The 18,526-nt window shown below is 36.4% G+C and overlaps 1 protein-coding gene across 6 annotated transcripts in view; it reads left to right on the forward strand.

Moving 5' to 3' along the window:
• Positions 1-2,156: 2,156 nt before the first annotated feature.
• Positions 2,157-18,526, forward strand: part of sh3glb2b (SH3-domain GRB2-like endophilin B2b) — a 58,165-nt gene continuing 41,795 nt past the window's right edge. For 4 of the 6 annotated variants that reach the window (XM_053485293.1, XM_053485294.1, XM_053485295.1 and 1 more), the window contains exons 1-2: positions 2,157-2,333; positions 8,679-8,820. In XM_053485293.1, coding sequence (XP_053341268.1) covers positions 2,271-2,333; positions 8,679-8,820 — 205 coding nt within the window. In that variant the 5' untranslated portion in view covers positions 2,157-2,270. The remainder of the gene's footprint in view (positions 2,334-8,678; positions 8,821-18,526) is intronic. The other 2 variants (XM_053485297.1, XM_053485298.1) reach the window with 1 other exon arrangement.

Genomic DNA, 18,526 nt, shown 5'->3' on the forward strand with positions numbered 1-18,526 from the left:
AGGCTGAGCATATCCTGGGCAAAGTTTCTCCACTGTTGCGGCAATGTGGTGTAGTGGTTAGCACTGTCGTCTTGCACCTCCAGGGTCCGGGTTCGATTCCCAGCCAAGTTCGATTCCCATCTCTGTGTGCATGGAGTTTGCATGTTCTCCCTATGTTTGGAAAGTTTCCTCCACGTTCTCTGGTTCCCTTCTACAGTCCAAAGACATGCAGATTTGGTTTCCCACATTGGCCATAGTGTGTGTGTGTGAGAGTGTGTGTGGTTTGTACCCTGCCTCGCGCTATAAGGCTCCAGGCCCCAGCTGGATAAAGGATAAAGCATTATAGAAGATGAGTGTGTGAGTTTCTCCACCGTTAGTCCTCTTGCTTACTGTCTGAGACAGTGGCATGGGCACACGGACCATACCTAGTAGATGATGATTAGTCTGGAGGTACAAACTGATACAATGATAATACAAGACCTTAGTACTAGGAATTTTAGTTAAAAAATAACATGACTACAAGCACTACGATTCCTGCAAAAATGCATTTGAGTTATTCTGTCAGTTAATGATAATAATGAAGTTGCTACAAAGGTGTAATTCAATTAAAACTAAACTTAAACATTTAAGTTTAAAAAGTCTAATACAGAGCTTGATTTTATTGGTTGAAAGTTTATATAGAAATGTTAAACAAAGCATATCAGCGAAAGAAAAAAAATCATTTTATGTTAATATTGTGGCCACATCTGGACATCTGTTTTGGTGAAACTCAATTGTTTAGTCTAAGAAGTTTAGTATTGAATGTTGGCAGGTTTCCTTCCTCTTCTGAAACGTTAAACAGCTACAAAAGTCCAAAAAGATAATGCATCCATTTTCCAAAGCCATGCGAATGAAAATACTTTTTGAAATGTACGAAATTAGATCTGATATGCAGTACAAACAATAGTAAGCATTTTTAGTTCTGTAAAGTTAATTTACAGTTTTTTTTCTCATTTCTGTTACAGTTTAATATTAAATATGCACTCACTATTTCTCAATACGTCAGTGCATTTATGTGGTTCGAAATGGACAGAAGATCGTTGTGATGTGATGCCAATCCACTGCAGGGCACAAACATGCTCATTTACAAATAGAAATTGGTTCAGATTAGATTTCCACCTCAGGGTCTGTGTGTATGAAGTCAGCATGTTCACACTTCCGGCAATTTGGAAACATGCAGACTCCATGCACACAAACACTAAGGCATGAGTTAAACCTGGACCCTAAAGTCGCCATGGCGTGACCCTATGCAGTAAATGCTTACAAAAAGTATATTTGAGTTAACTCCAATAAGAAAAGTCACACTGAGACTGTTATGTAACTCAGTTCTTATATGATTAAAATGAAAACTGAAAATAGTCCTAAATGTGATGCTGCAACCTTCACTGTTATTTATTGTAATTGTGTGATTGTGTTTGTGTGTGTGCATTTCTATATAACCCCGCTCCCGACAAAGAAAAAAATCTCCAAGTTATTTGATTCTAACTGATGCAGTGAGTTGCTACTCATTTTTAAAACCATGTCCGAAGACATATCTTGTGGTTATGGCAATTATGTAACTCTGTTTCAAGGGTCAAATAATTGCCCTACATCAAGCAAAGAAAACAACTAAGGATATTGTTGAAACTATTAAAATTGGGTTAAAAACTATCCAACGTATTATTAAATCCTGGAAGGATAGTGTTGAACCATCAGAACCTAAGCTCATTGAGAATCTTTGGGGTGAAGCCTTTACACAGGGTTCCAACTCTCCCATCAATAATACAATAATTTTCTTGGAGAGGAATTTATTTGACTGGACAGAAATAAATGTTGTAACATTGCACAAGAAATGATAGCAGAAGGTACTGGACACATCAGAAGGATAACATTTGAAATGTAAAGATGTATTAAGGACTCAACCATCCAACTACCCAACAGTAGTGTGAACAGTTTCCCCCTGCACTAAACATAGTGTTTAAACTACATTAAACTAACTACTCCGTTACTACAGTAGTTTAATCAGTTCCTCCTGCATTATACAGGAATGTAAACAGTTCCCCTGACACTAGGGGTAGTGTGCTGGACAGGTGCACACATGTTTGCGGTTTGGAACGTGACCAGGAGCGTGTCTCTTTAAGCAGGCAGTGCTGATGATGCCCGAGCTAACGGATGAGAAGGCGGATTAGCGACACTCTTCCTCCAGCCTGCTTCACTCCATCCATCCATCCATCGCTGCGGGAGCGCTCGCCCGGCCCCTGTAGGCTCGGATCATGGACTTCAACGTTAAAAAACTGGCGTCAGACGCTGGCGTCTTCTTCACGCGCGCTGTTCAGGTGGGCTAACAAATATATATTGACTATATTTATAATAGCCGTGATACAATTTCTGTATTTGTGTAGCTTCACTACATTCTGGATGATGAACGCCGCAGGAGACACGACTACAGGAGCGTGTGGCTCATTTTACTTTTCATTTCATCTCATTATATTCATTGGTTTTGTTAACCGCTTTTATAAACGGTCGGTTGGCGCGCGCTGCGGCCGTGTCTCTGTGTGTTCCTGCCCCGTTACTGTAAACCGAGAAGGACAAGCTAAAGCCCGCATCTATTATTGATGGCTGTGTGCCGAAGTGTTTGTTGCTCGAGGGAGCCTGGACAGAACCATGGCTGCAACACGCACGCGCGCACTCACGCGCGCAGGCCCGTAGTATCACGCTATGGACCAAAGCAGGAATCATCAATATTCTAAAAATAACTGTTTATAAGTCGAGTATTTCACAGACAGACACTAATGTAAATAAACATCTATCTATAAATCTATCTATCTATGTAGAATTCGCCTCTCTGTCTCTTTTTCTGTCGTTCTGTTTCTTTTTCATCTGTTTGTTTGTCTACAGTCTGCTTCCTGCTTATCTGTCTGTCTCTTCATCCATCTATCTCTCTTTGTCTGTTTCTCTGTCTTTCTGTCCTTCTATCTACAAAATTTCCATCTGTTTATATACCTATTTCTGCCTTATTATCTGTTGTTCTGTCTTTTTCACCATCTGTCTGTCAACGGAAATTGTCTGTCTGTTTGTTTATTTATCTTCATGTGTCTGTCTGCAGATCAGGTCTGTCTATCTACATAATTTGCCTGTCTGTTAAATATCAATTTTCAATTTAATTCAATTTTATTTGTATAGCACTTTTAGCAATTTTCATTGCCGCAAAGCAGCTTTACACAGTCAAAAGAATTATTTAAGTTTGTATGAAATGTGAATTTGTATGAATCAAAATGGTCAGTTTGTCCCTGGTGAGCAAGCCGAGGGCGACAGTGGCAAGGAAAAACTCCCTGAGATGGTAATAGGAAGAAACCTTGAGAGGAACCAGACTCAACAGGGAACCCATCCTCATTTGGGTAACACAGAAAGGAGTAAATGATCTGCATTTATACAGTGTGTAGGGTGGGAGGCAGTTCAGCTATAATAGCTGATGTTAACTGATGTTAATATGGAGTCCAGGTAGTTATTGAAGACCCAGGTAGACTTGTAAGAAGTTCCAGTCATGAACTATCGAACTGTCAAGTCCCCAGAGAAACAGTTGCCAACACCAGTCAAGGCCAGAACCATTTTCTAGGTAAAATTTCTGTCAGCCTACCTGTTTGTCTGTCGTTTTCTGTCTGTTTCTCCGTTTTGTCTTTCCCTGATAAATTGAATAGTTCAAAAATGGACACTAATGTAAATAAACATCTATCTATCTATTTATCTATCTATCTATCTATCTATCTATCTATCTATCTATCTATCTATCAGTATCTGTACAGTATATAGTATGGTAATGCGGTACTGGAGCTCTGGGTTTATTGTAAGTTACGACTCTATAATTAGGCCTTACTGATAGATTGTAGGTGTTAAATATTAAGGCAAGAAAACAACAGAACTCAAAATAATAAAATGCAGGCAATGTTTAAATAGCAACATTACAATTTAACTTCAAGCTTTCATTGCTTCACCTTCAGTAACTGCTTTATTCTGATCAGGGTCCTTTATCCTGCAGTGGATCTGGAGCCAGGAGCCTGTGCATCGTACGCCGTTGTGCACACAGACTTTTAGATTCACATACACATCTGGGGCAGTCTGTACAGGTAGTACAGTAGCATGTAAACGTGTAATACAAATCGTAATTTGTGTTTGAGATGGAGTTGAGGATCATGGAGCTATAAAGCAATTACAGATTTATTTGACGTGAATATATTCTTCCATCTACATGCACATCAATATTTAATACTCCTTTTGACACAACCAGAGAACCAAAAGGAAACCAACATGGATGCAGAGAGAACATATAAGGATACCATGCAAACAGTAACTTAAGTGTCCAGTAGAGTGTTACTTTAGATTCTGTCAAGGAAGAACAATATCGATAATGACATGACCTTTCAAAAAGTGCAAGACTATCACACCTGACTAATTCCTTAGGCAACTGTCTAGTGAGTTCTTGGAGTAACCTTTAAATAGGCAGCTGAATGTCAACAACCTTAAGCAAACAGTCTAGCAGCCTGTTTAAAGCAGTTTCAGATGCACCTTTGATACAGCAGGTGTGTTCCTGTTGCTAATGAGGTGCATGCGGAAGCGCTAATATCATTACGCAGGGTTGCCAGGTGTAAGCATCCTCCAGCAATTTCCAGCAACACAATAATTAACTGAATTACGGTTAAGAATTTTACTGCATGTATTGTACACTGTAGATCTCTTGGCACATAAAGGACTTGAAGTGGCTTGTGCACATATAATACACTAATGTTCCTTTGCTTATTTTTCTAGGTGGGGAACAAGCTAATTCAATGTGTATACACAGTGCTTTGAAAAAGTATTTGCCCCTTCCTGATTTATTTTATTTCATTCTTTCATTTATTTATTCTTTTGCTAGTTTGTCACACTTAAATGATTCAGCTCATCAAACAAATTGTATTACACAAAGATAAATACAAAATACTAATTTTAAATAACTACTTCATTTTTTTAAGGGGGAAAAGCTGTCCAAACGTACCTTGGCCCTATGTGAAAAAGTAATTGCCCCTAAACCTAAAATTTGTTGTGCCACCCTTGGCGATAACAACTGCAATCAAGCGTTTGCAATAACTCGCAATTAGTTTTTTTTCCCCACTTTGCGGGGGTATTTTGGCCCACTCTTCTTTGCAGAATCATACAGTATAATGGCATCTATTTAAAGCATTAAAATGACTTTGTAACCATTTCCAGACTGATGCATCAATTTCTTCGATTCTCATTTGTTTCTTTAGATCGTGGCATTTTCCAGCGTGCTTGACTTAGTCAGACAAGTTCTATTCAAGGGATTTCTTGATTCAACAGGTCTGGCAGTAATCAGCCTGGGTGTGGCAAGTGAAATTTAAGTCGGCTATCCAAAAAATTTGGCTAATGAGAGTTCATTCATGATTTAGCAAGGGGGCACTTACTTTTTTTTTTAAGTGAAATCATCATTTAAAAACTGCTTTTTGTATTACCTGGGTTTTATTTGTGTAATATTGAAATTGATTTGATGATCGGACTCATTTATATGTGTGTGTGTGTGTATATAAAATAATGTGTGCAGTTATCTAAGCATTTTTAAATGGCTGCTGCGTGGTTATATTCTGCCCCACCCTGTTGCACACTGTATTGACTTTCGGTTTCTGTGCAGTTTTAAATGGACAGCTTGGCCTCAACAACACCACTGGTTCCTGGAATACCCCCACCCCTGCACAACACTAAACTCATTCAACACTTGCCTAATTTAACCCATCAGCTACTTAACGGCCCTTTTTTTTAATTTAATTTTATTTTTTATCAATTCGGGTGTGGAAGAGCAGGAAAAACAAAAAAAAATCTGCCAAGGTGCTCTCCAGGACCAGAATTGGGAATCTATGATCCGTATTGTGTGTGCACTTACTGACTATAGTCCATTCTCTTTGTTTGTTTGTTCTCCCTCTTTGAACTCAGTTGGTAATGGATACGGACCACCTCTGGCCAGATGTTATTTAGGGGTAGATTGTTCTTAGCTGTGCAGTGACACTGACTGTGTGTGTGGTGTTGGTGGGAGTGTATCAGATGAAGTGCTTTGCTTAGGGGGGGGATAAAGCTTTTGCTTTATCTTGTTAGAGACTTTACTTCCTCTGAGAATGTAGGCTATGTAACTTAAATCCCAATTTTATTTGCTTTGTATGGCACAAAATGAACAAACCATGGTTCAGTTGTGTATTTCATACATTTTACAGCAACATCCAATACATTTACCACCGCAAGCCTCAAAACCCAATTGCTCATGCTAGAGTTTAGTCCAGTCACCTTTGCAAAGCAATAGAAAGACATGGGTTTGTGTTAAAAGATGTGTGTATGCTTAGTTTTAAAAAAGGCCACCTGGTGTGCTTGTGTGTCAAGGTTATGTGTGTTTTGTTTGCGTGTGTGTGCATGTGACTTTGAGCATGCATATGTGCATGTGACAGTACAAAGGGGAGACCTATACTCGAAGGATCCGGTAATACCATTAATTTGAACTCTAGTGACCTGTCTTTTCTGTTGTGGCAGTAGAAGTATTTCCTGTCTGCTGTTTTTGAACGTGAGGGAGGAAACCCGTGTCGTACTGCGTTTTAGTGCCTGGCTGTGGTAATCTGGAACACTGATAGGAGGATGGGTATAGTGGCAGTCACAGTGAAGCAGTAGCCTCAAGCTTTCATTCGTCAGACTTCTAGGATTAGAAGCATCACATGAAATCACATGTTGCTTACCACATGTAGATAACAAAAACATTAGGGCCTGGAACAAAAACATTAGGAATGGATGTCACTTCTTGTCACTTAAGAGTATATCAGCTTTCAAAAATGTTTCTATGCAGCAGTGAAAGAATAATAATAGGAAAAAAGAAACACGGGTGTAAATATCCTCATGTTTTTATTTATCTATTTATTTTTTCCACATTTTGTGGTGTCACAGGGCGGCACGGTGGCTTGATGGTTAGCATTGTTGCCTTGCACCTCCAAAGTCTGGGTTGAATTCCCACCACGGGTCTGTGTGCATGAGGTTTGCATAGTGTGTGAATGAGTGTGTAAGGGTGTATATGTGCCTTGCGATGGATTGACACCCCATCCAGGGTGTACCCTACCTCAGACCCCCTGTGACCCTGTATACAGGACAAAGTGACATAGATGATTTGTGAGTAAACATTGGTTTCAAGAGCATAAAAAAAAGTTAATAAATGCACTGGCATATATGTACTTCTACTAATACTAATGCTAATAATAATAGTAAAAAATGTACATTTGTGTTTACTACATAGTACTGTATGTCTTTTATTTATTTATTTATTTATTAATTTGGGCATCAAGTTTTATGTAAGTGTATATGTTGTTAGTAATAAGTCTGTTCATGTGGGGTTTGGTGTTTTAGATTGTCCCAAAAATTTTTTTTTCTTCCTTTTTCATGAAAAGGAGGAAAAATATAATTACTTTATTACTTGTAGATTTTATTGAGTTGGGCTGCAGGATGAAGTCTTGTACAGATGTTGTATTATTTAGCTCGATTATTTTAATGGACAGGTTTTCAGCATTGAGTAAGGGACTTGTTCTATGGTGGTGTGATAAGCACAGAAAAAATACAATTACAGCGAAACTTCAGCATACAAATTTAATCCGTTCAGGAGGTGGGTTCTTAAAGTGAAAATTTGTTCTGTATTAATAATGTAAATGCAGACAGTCCGACAACCCACAAAAATACTACTAATATGACTAATTTTCAACACTGTAATTATATTTTTGCATATAAAAAAAATCAAACATTTAGAAAAGACATGTAAATAATATAAAATATGAAATTAATAGGAAATGGAAATGGTCCACTTATAAATTTGACAATAATGGCTCTTAAGTCTCGGTTTGGTTACTTCTGTCGTATGCCGAAAATGCTTAACTAATTTCCTGCAAAGTTTAAATTCTTAAGGGGCCAATTATAGCAGCATACAGTGGCAGTAAAATAATCCTTTTTACAATAATGGTTACACTTAAACTGCAAATAGTCTGCGGTTTATGTGTGTGTAAAACCGTGTGGAGAGATCTGTTGCACCACTAGGAAATTAGTTAATTTGGTGTGGTCATCATTGTTCTATTTATTTTCCTGAACCTTGTATGAGTATTACTGTGCGTTTACTTTGCCATCGTCATCAGTTTCCTTGCTAATGATGCCGTGAGCGGAATATTTCTCTCTTTGATTTCCATCTTACGTTCCTTAACAATGTTATTTAAACTGTATGTGCGAGTTGTAAACACAGTGATTACATCTGTCTTGAAGACTGTATTCGCCAGTTTGGAACCCTAATTTGTAAGAATGACTCATGCTTTGGAAAAAAAAAAAAAAAAACTTGACTTTTTTTTTTAAGAAATCACTGTTATAATGACAAGAACAACATATACTGTAATGTTTATAAAAAAAGACGAATTTTATATTCATACAGGGTGTAAATAGAACCTGCACTAATGCACTAATGAAAATGTCTGATATTGTATAATCTAACTCATGATTAAAGTCTAAGCAACTGTTGGTTTATCAAAATTTCTATTAGCACATGTCTAGTCATCACATTCCATCTTTCTTATCTTGAAGGTTCATAGTCAGCATGAGTTCACTTTTTTTTTCTTTCTTCTTCCCCACAGTTCACGGAGGAGAAGCTGGGTCAGGCGGAGAAAACCGAACTGGACGCTCATCTGGAAAACCTGATTGCTAGAGGAGACTGCACGAAGAACTGGACAGAGAAGATCTTCAGGCAGACCGAAGTGCTGCTCCAGCCAAACCCTAGTGAGCATTCCTTCTTCTTAATTACAGTGCATGTGAAGTCTCCACGGTTCAGTAATCTACCCCAGTGTCAGCCTGCATTACAGGATCGAGCGGCCGCATTGTCTGCCTGCGCACTATAAAGTGACGCATCATGTTAAAGGAAATAAAAGGAAAAAAGATGACCCTTTTAAAGAATGTTAAATTGTGATTTTTTTATTTATTCTGCAGACTATTTAACTGTTAGTCTGACTGGTTGGACTGATGGTGTTTTCTATGAATTTTCTATAACAGCAGTTCTGACAGCAGTGCTGACTGTAATACAAGTCATAGATGTACAGTATATTGAGGTGCACATTGTGATATGTTTCTGTTTCCATGGTAACTGCTTATTCATACTGACTTGTATGCCAGCCAGCATGTATGCGCTTTCTTTCTTTATCTTCATTTTTGAAAAGTTTGAGAAGAAAGGGATAAAAAAAAAAAGAAGTTAGTGAAGGAACAACAGTTTGGAGCTATTATAAGGCAAGAGTAGCTTGTTATGCAGATGTTTTGACATTCTGATTATTTATTTATTTATAATAAAGCGATTTGAAGCATTGTGGTAAATTGCAGTTTTGAAAGAGGATTAAAGCGGTTATGGACCTGCTGCTATAGAAAAAAAAATCATTAACTTTGGCACGTTAATGACATTTTCATTATTTATTGTGCATAGAAGACATGATTTATAATAATAATAATAATAATAATAATTAACTTTTATAATGATTATTATTATTATTATTATTTACTTTATTATTTCATCTCAGGCTGCATTCAAAAATGCTGGGATCACACTTGAACCGATTTTTAATATTCTGTAGAACGTAATGTTTTTGAGACTTATTGCTGAAAGAACCATTGCTTTTCTTTTTAACTTTCATGCAAAAAATATTTAAAATGACATCAATCCTGATCAATAGTTTAAACGTTCTGTGCTGGCATTTAAAAAAAAAAAAAAGTGATCCCGGAAATCCCAGAATTATTTGAAATTTGACATATAACAATTACATTCTGTGACTGTGGTATGCCAGCAGCTGTGCAAAGAGGGAATGTTCAGCCCTTATGTGAGCTTTTCCAGCGCAGCATAATGCTTGACTTCAGCACTGACAGTAATTTCCATAAATCAGCAATGTCTGTTAAATGAATAAACGTGAATTAAATAAGTTAGTCTCAGAGGCAAGTTTTTAATGCCCCATGTACATTCTGGTCCAGCTTTCTGAACTCATCAGCCTGGATTAGCCCCCCATCTGCTTGATCAGGTACAGTTGAAGTTAGAAGTTCACATACATTTAGGTTGAAGTAATTAAAGATATATATTTTATCTAAAGATTTTATGTCGGCAAACTATAGTTTTGGCAAGTTAGTTAGGACATCTACCTTATGCATGACACAAGTAATTTTTTTTTCAATGATAATTCACTGTATCACAATTCCTGGGGGTCAGACATTTAGATACACTCAGTATCTAAGAATGGCTTAAAAAACTTTTGCTAGGCTAATTGACACCATTTGAGTCAATTAGAGGTGTACCTTTGGGTGTATTTTAAGACATACCTTCAAAGTCTGTGCTTCTTTATTTGACATCAAGGGAAAATGAAAATAAATCAGCCAAGACCATAAAAAATAAAAAGGTGGACCTTTGCTACGCAAGTATAAACACCATGGGACCATGCAGTCATCATACCGCTCAGCTGAACCTAGAGATGCGAACGTACTTTGATATGAAAAATAAAATCCATGAAACAACAGCAAAGGATCTTGTGAAGACACTCAAGGAAACTGGTACAAAAGTATCTACTGTACAGCCACAGTAAAATGTGACCAATATGGACGTAAAAAAGCCATTAAAATGCTAGACTACAGTTTGCAGCTGCACATGGGGACAAATATTACTTTTTAGAGAAATGTCCTCCGGTCTGATGAAGCACAAATTGAACTGTATGGCTGTAATGATCATCATTGTCTGTATGAAAAAAGAGGAGGCTTGCAAGCCGAAGAACATCATCCCAACCGTGAAGCATGGGGGTGGCAGCAGCATGTTGTGGGGGTGCACTTTAGAAAAAAAAAGGCATCATGAAGAAGGAAGATTATGTGAATATCTGAAAGCATAATTTTAAGACATCTGCCAGGAGGTTCAAATCGACAATGACTCCAGATGTTGGCTTAAGGACAACAAAGTTGAGGTATTGGAGTCATTATAAAGTCCTGACCTCAACCCAATAGAAACTTTGTGGCAGAACTGAAAAAATATGTGCGATCAAGAAGGCTTACAAACCTGACTCAGTTACATCAGTTTTGTCAGGAGAAACTGACAAAAATTCCAGCAACTTATTGTAAGAAGCTTGTGGAAGGCGATCCGAAACATGTGACCCAAGTTACACAATTTAAAGAGAATGCTGCCAAATACTAACTGATTTGTATGTAAACTTCTGGCCTAATGGGAATGTGATGAAAGTAAAAAGCTGTAAAGTAGTGATCCTAACTAATCTGTGTAAGGAAATGTTTACTAGGACTAAATATTAGGAATTGTGAAAACTGAGTTAAAATGCGTTTGCCTAAGGTGTATGTAAACGTTCGACTTCAACTGTATGTTTAGGACAAACATGAAATCGTGCAGGACACGGGTCCTTCTGGACTAAAGTTGCAAAACTAAGTGTTTTAAACGATCCTCATGAGCAAATGTGATGTCTCTGTGACTGATGTTGAGTCTTGTCTTGCAAATGTCACTTTTAGCTGTATGTTTTATGTTAAATGTCTGGTATAGTTTTTTTGTTGGTAATAATATTATCAATATCGGAGTACATGAGCACTTACGGGTTGTGAAAAAAAGAATATTGCTTTGAATTACATTACTGACGCGTAACAGTGATTTATTGTGATAAAAATGGCAAACATAAAAATGTGCTAGCTAGCTAAATCAACATGTTTCAATCAATATGTTTGTCATTGACAGTAACACAATCTGACGCACAGAAAGCAATGAAACATACTTTACTTAACTAAGATCTTTTTTCCAGACGGCCAAAAATTTGCTACAAAGTATCATACCTAAGTGAAAAATTAAAATAAAAACAATATATATATATATATATATATATATATATATATATATATATATATATATATATATATATATATATAATTTGTTTTTTAGATAGCATCAAAAAAACACATTATTTTTTATAATACTTAACGCTTTTAATTTTTCGATCCATGCTTCATTTTCTTTGTAAATATCCATACACATTTATATTTTTATCAGATAAAAAGAAACGTTTGCTAAATACAATTTCACCCTTTTATGTAGTGTCTAACTTTTTTGAATTCAAATCTTTCAATGATCTTAATTGTCTTTCAGATGAAAGCCAGTTTAGATTTCGAATGAAAAGACAAATATTAAAAAGTGTGCTATATTTATGTACAATTTATTTATTAAATTACAACATGAATTTGACATGGTTAGGGACACTTTAAATTTTTTTGTGTGTGGGGGTGGTTGATCCCGAATTTTGCATGAAATGCTTTAATTTAAGCAACAATTTTTATTGGTCATATGCTTTTAGACGCTTACTTAATTTTAAAATATAAATCATTAGCATTTTAAATTATAGTTTGAAGCGAGACAGTATAACACTGAAGAATGTTCATGTCCTAAAATCTCTTCAAATGGCTGAAGTAAGCAATTTGAAATTTTTAGGGAACCAAGATTAGTCACTTTCATGTCGCATGAACTTAAGAATGAGCTTCTTTGGCACTCATTTTTTGTATTATATGTATAACATAAAAATAAAATAAAATCAGCACTAAGTTTGTGTTTTGGCCATAAGTGAAATGAAACCCACGCTCCATTGCAACTCTATTGATGTACTGTACAGTAGCTAGTTAATGCGCATGAAAAATACATTTTTTAATCAGCTAAGAGAATAAACTAAAGAATAAGCATGGTGTGAATTTCTAGGTTCAGTGTAACGATCCATTCCTACTTTACCCTCTCAAGAAATCCAAGCACGGCCTGCACGAGCACAAGTCATGTAGTGTATTTCTGTGTATGTGAAATACAGTGGCAAACTGATTTAGCTTTATAAGAAGTGGTAAGTCTTGTAGAGGGACTTGTAATCGAGTGCATATTACGAGAGCTGATTGGCAGAGCCACTCCAAAAAGAGGTGCTGTGAGATAGCGGGAAATTTACCTATATTTCCAAGCTGAGAAACAAACCAGTGTGTGGTATGTTGAGGGAGGAAATGAGCTTTAAGTGCCACACATCGTGCAGTGGATAGAAATCAACTTAGAAGGAAAGAACCCTGCAGAGTTTTTACATAAATGTCTCATAATATAAAAGATAGCACTCTTACCAAGGTTGAAAGAAATTATATCTCCAGCTTTAAAAAGCTCTGATACTAGTCACAAGTTGAAAAGCTTATAGGAGATTGCTGTGTGATGGTGGTGATATTTATGGTAAAGTCGATTCATGTTTATACTTCATATTTATATAGAGCTTTTATCAATGGTCACAAAGCAACTTTACAGAAATAACCATTCTGGACATGAATTTAAGAAATTAATAGATTTATAGATTTAACAGGTTTTTCAATTTATTAATGAGCAGGTGGAGGTGGTGAGGAAAAGCTCTGAGATGGCATAAGGAAGAAACCTTGAGAGGAACCGGTTTTCATCTGGGTAATACCCAGTAGCACGACCACATGCACACTACTGCTTAAAAGTTTGAAATCACTTGCAAATTCCTCTTATTTTGTTAAGTGATTTATTTTCGACATTCTACAACATTACTAGGGATTTCAAAACTATGAAATAACACATATGGAATTAGGTAATTATGTAACAACAACAACAGTCATTTGTTATTTTAAGACGGGAAGGTCAGCCTTTCAGAAATAGTTCTTTCAAGAAGACTGTTGTCAAGTACAGTACATTTGCAAAACCCATCAAACACTATGATGAAACTTGCTCTCGTGAAGACTATCCCAGGAAAGCAAGACCATCTTACAGTACCCCTACTGCAGAGGAGACGTTCATCAAGGAGAAGTTACCAGTTACCTTAGAAATGTACCAGTCAACAGCGGCTCAGATTAAAGCTGTTGCGAAGTCTTTACAGATTATGAGTAGCAAATACATTTCAACATAACTGTTCAAAAGAGATAATTGTATATTTTGGCTGTCTTCAGCATTACTTTGCAATGTAAAAAGAAATAAAAACCAGGAACGACTGTAGAGTTAGAAAGTGATCCCAAACTTTTGAGCAGTCATGTGTGCATTATGCACCATTACTTGAGGTTGGTAGATGTCTGGATGCATGGCATGAAGCACAAGGAACGTTCTTAATATACTGTATTATATCGCTCATGGTGATAAAGGACAGGGTGCAGTAGAACTGTCAAATACTTGCAATACTCGCATTACTGAATGTGTAAGCTTAAATGGCTATGCTGACCGTATTTATTATTTCAAAACATAACTGCTATATTATATGCAATTAAAAACTATTTCAAATTTAGTAATTATTTAAATAATTTATTTTTTTATACAGTATTAAGTTATGATTTGATTATTAATAAATTAGTTAATTTTTGATAACTAATTTGGTCATAGTAACATAGAAGTCCTATGGTCTCCAACTTTTGTTGTAGTTTTTGACTTTATAAAACTTAAAAAAATAAGATGAACCTGGTACTTAGTTTCTCCTAATGTAAATCTGCATTTCTGAAAATATGCACTTGTTATATTAGTTGTAATAAATAAATAAAGAACTACTAGGGGGATTCAAGTCCAATGGAAACTTTTGTTGTGCAGAATAACAGAACACCATTATGGGAGTAAAAACTCCCTTTATTTCTCCATATAATCCCCTGCTACACTAATGCAATTATTACAACATTTCACTAGTGCTTGTTTACCATCAGGGTAAAAAGTTCTTTCAGTACACCGGCACCATTTTTGGACTCCCTGCCTCACTTCTAAAACGATTGCCACCCAGGAACTCCATTAACGGGAACTCCAAACATGTGGAAATGACTTGAAATGAGGCCAGGACTGTATTGGGGATATGTCAATAACTTCCAACTGAGTTCCTGTAATGTGCGAGTATTGTTGGTGGATGACTGTGTACAGTTCCCACAGACTGATGCGTCTCTTTCACAAGTTTTAAGACAAGTTATCCATCCATTTTGATGGACTTCGACTCCTTCAATGCAAGCGTTCCCCTACTGGATGTTCACAGGAACAACTGTCGTGGGATCTGAGCCACCTCAGGTGGGATTGGACAAACAATATTGCCTAAAAATGTTAGCACCATTCAGATGTGTGAAGGGTCTCATCACCGTACTGTGCTTGACGTTTTCTGTAAATGTCAATCAGTTTTCTGGTTTATCTCGAACGCCCCTAATACTACATTCCAAAAGCTGCTTAAACTTTATCAATTAAAACTACTAGTGGCTTTAGCAAAACTTTTCATTTAGTTTTTAATGGGAAGTTACTGTACTGTAAAATGGTTAAATGTGCTTCCATATGTAAAGTTTTAGTTCTTTGTATTTAGTCAACTTGTAAAAAGGATTGTAATAAAAGTCAAGTACAGTAAAGACAAGTTTAAGGATTTTTTTGGACAATGCACAGTGGTCCTTATGTCCTTAACAGTCACCTGTCCTTCTGCTAGTTTCACTCAAGGAACATAAAAATATTTTGGTTATATTTTAAGTAAAAATTTTGTCATGTACGCAACCATAGATTACATGGTATGATATGACCTCAAATATGTAAAAGTATGAGGTGAAAGAATTTTCCAAAATGGGACAAATAGTATATAATAGAACTGCTGCAGTTGTTGATTCATAGATAAGTTTTTTAATAAAAATATTTATCAAATGTTACATGATTTATTTCTTTTTGAATGCATTATAGGCGAAAAATCTAGGCACTTGGACACATCATCAATCCTCAAGATGTTTGGCCATTCATATGAGAATGAGAGGCTTCAACACATGCCAATTAAAAAAAAAAATTTTTTTAGATAAGCCATTTAGATAAGTGGTGAAATGTCTTCAGTTAAGTGAGACTCTAACATGTTAATTTTCTGACTCTTCACATGCTCCAGTTGACCACACTGGTAAGTCTTACTGTATTCACAGTTCCCTATGCTCCAGGTCATAACCTCAGCCACTTTTCCAAAGCTCCCATTTTGAGTTTTGAAGCTAATGACTATGGTGCTGGGAACTCATCCAGAAGGTCTGAGTGCTTTCGTTTTCCTTTTCTTTCTTGTTTTTTTAATTAATTTTTTTATTCACCCATCCAGAGGTAGAAAAAAATCTGATTCCCCCTTGAGCACCTGACTAGATTGGTAATCCAGTGTGGCTCGTAGACTTCCCATTTGGTGTTTCATGGACGGCATCCTAAAAGAAACCACTGTTTCCTAGCTACCAGAAAATCTTCATAAGTTTTTTTTTTTTTTTTTTTTTTCTTCTCATGATAGTGTTGCAAGGAAGAAAACAAGCAACCGTCTTTCCCATTGTTAAAAATGTTGACAGCTTCTGGACGTGGTGGAAAAGTGTGTGCATATTTTATTTTTTTGGATCTGCAAGGGTCTTCCATTTCATTATCTTTGACAGTGATGTCCTCATGAAATGTTCTTCATTCTTGATCTGCTGTGGTGTGATTTTGCCCTTTTATTTCAATCTGAGGCCAGGTTTACAATTTTTCGCTGTGATCTGGTTTTAGATCAGCATAAAAGGAGCACATGTGGTTGCTGAACTGTTGTTTGAAAATGGCTATCCGGGTTTGCAATAGACTAAATAGTCAGTTCAATTATGATTTAAATTATGTTAATTGTCTACTAGGGCTGGGTATCGTTCCAAAATTACAGATACCGATACCCTGAATTCGATACCGGTTCCGAACGATACTTTTTTCGATACTTTTATTTAAGAAAAACATTTTAAAAAGATTACATAATACACTTAATCTCTGAGAAACTTTGGTTTTTTTTTCAGGATGTTTGTGACACTTTTCACAGCAGGCTTATCTCTAAGACCAGTAAACAAAGGCACAAAATGAACAAAGTGTAATTAACATAATAGATCAGTGTAAACAGTTTTAATAAATTTAATCAGTTTTAAGTATTTGTGAGGCTCACTGTCGCTTAAAGGTTTAGTTCACCCAAAAATGAAAATTCTTTTATTAATTATCTATAAATGAAGATATTTTGGACTTAATCCAAGAGCATTCTGATCCTCCCATAGATAAATCGTTGAATAAAGTTATTTTTGTTTTTTGTACACAGAAGTATTCTCACAGCTTCTTATAATTTTGATTGAACCACTGATATCACATGGACTTATTTTGATGTTTTTGGTTCCTTTCTGGGCATTGAAAAATGCATATCCAGTAAATCTATGAGAGGATCAGAAAGCTCTTGAATTAAATCCAAATTATTTTAATTTTTGTTCTAAAGATAAACAAAGGTCTTATGGGTTTGGAACAACATTAGGGTGAGTAATTAGAGACAGAATTTTAATTTTTTTCAGTGAACTAACCTTTTAAGAATCACTAAAGCATTTTAGCATCAACATAGCTACGTATTTCAAGCCATCAAACAGTACATAACGTTGCATAAGGTAAAAATGATTTATTAAAGTGACCCCGCACAAACTTAAACTTAACTTTAACGGTACACAAGCATGAAGCGCTAAAAGTTAGCCGATTGTGTATGCCGGTTTACCTGTCGGAGCCCCAGTCATCGCGCCGTTATCCTCATCAGTCACGGAGGACGACGCTTGTGGTGGGCATGTTGTTGGAGGCCCCGAGTCAGGAAAATACTGAGAGGATGATGATGACTGCACCGGCGTGATCTTCTTGCACTCAAACACGGAGCAACTTTCTGCTCGCAAATTAATTCCGTGTACTGTCAGGTGTTTCATCATATTTGACGTGTTGCCAGTCTTGGACGCGATAACCTTTTTACAAATATTGCATCGCACGCTGTTGCCGTCAATCTTGGCATAATGTAGCCATACTTTTGATCGCTTAAACATCGTTTGCGTAAAATTTTTTGCTACGGTTTAAAATGTAGTGTGCATTACAGCCTCACATTTGACAAGTTCTGGGCGAGTGGGCGTAACCGCTGTAAACTATTGATTTTCAAGGCAGTCTCGCAGCAGCCAATCACCAGCTTTTGATCCGGGCACATTAAGGATGCCGCACTTTTTGTAGCTCACTGACGATGACAAGATTATACTTTTGGGTATCGAAATTTGGCACCGAACGAAAATGATTTTTTTGATACTCGATAGTATCGAGACGATTCGGTCGGTGCTTCAAAAGTATCGAACTCGATACACAGCCCTATTGTCTACTAATGTTAGAGAATTTATGGTAAATTGTACAGTATTTATGGGTTTATAAAACAGTTAAAAAAAATTTATATTATGCATCTGTTACCCCCTAATGGTTAATCAGTTACACAGTGGTTATCCAGTGTTCATAGAACCACAGTTACAGGTATAACATGAATTCTGTTACCTACTTTTGAATCACCAGGAGCAGTGGGAATCACCTGGTTAACATATTTCCCTATTCCATGTATAAGAAACCGAGATAAGGTGAGGTGACTGGGAAAAGCGTCATGAAGCAGAAATGTCAATTGGCAACTATATGTTTAGATAAGCTGCAACACCCACCAAC

Source organism: Clarias gariepinus, chromosome 24, assembly GCF_024256425.1.
Source record: "Clarias gariepinus isolate MV-2021 ecotype Netherlands chromosome 24, CGAR_prim_01v2, whole genome shotgun sequence".
Classification (NCBI taxonomy): Eukaryota; Metazoa; Chordata; class Actinopteri; order Siluriformes; family Clariidae; genus Clarias; species Clarias gariepinus.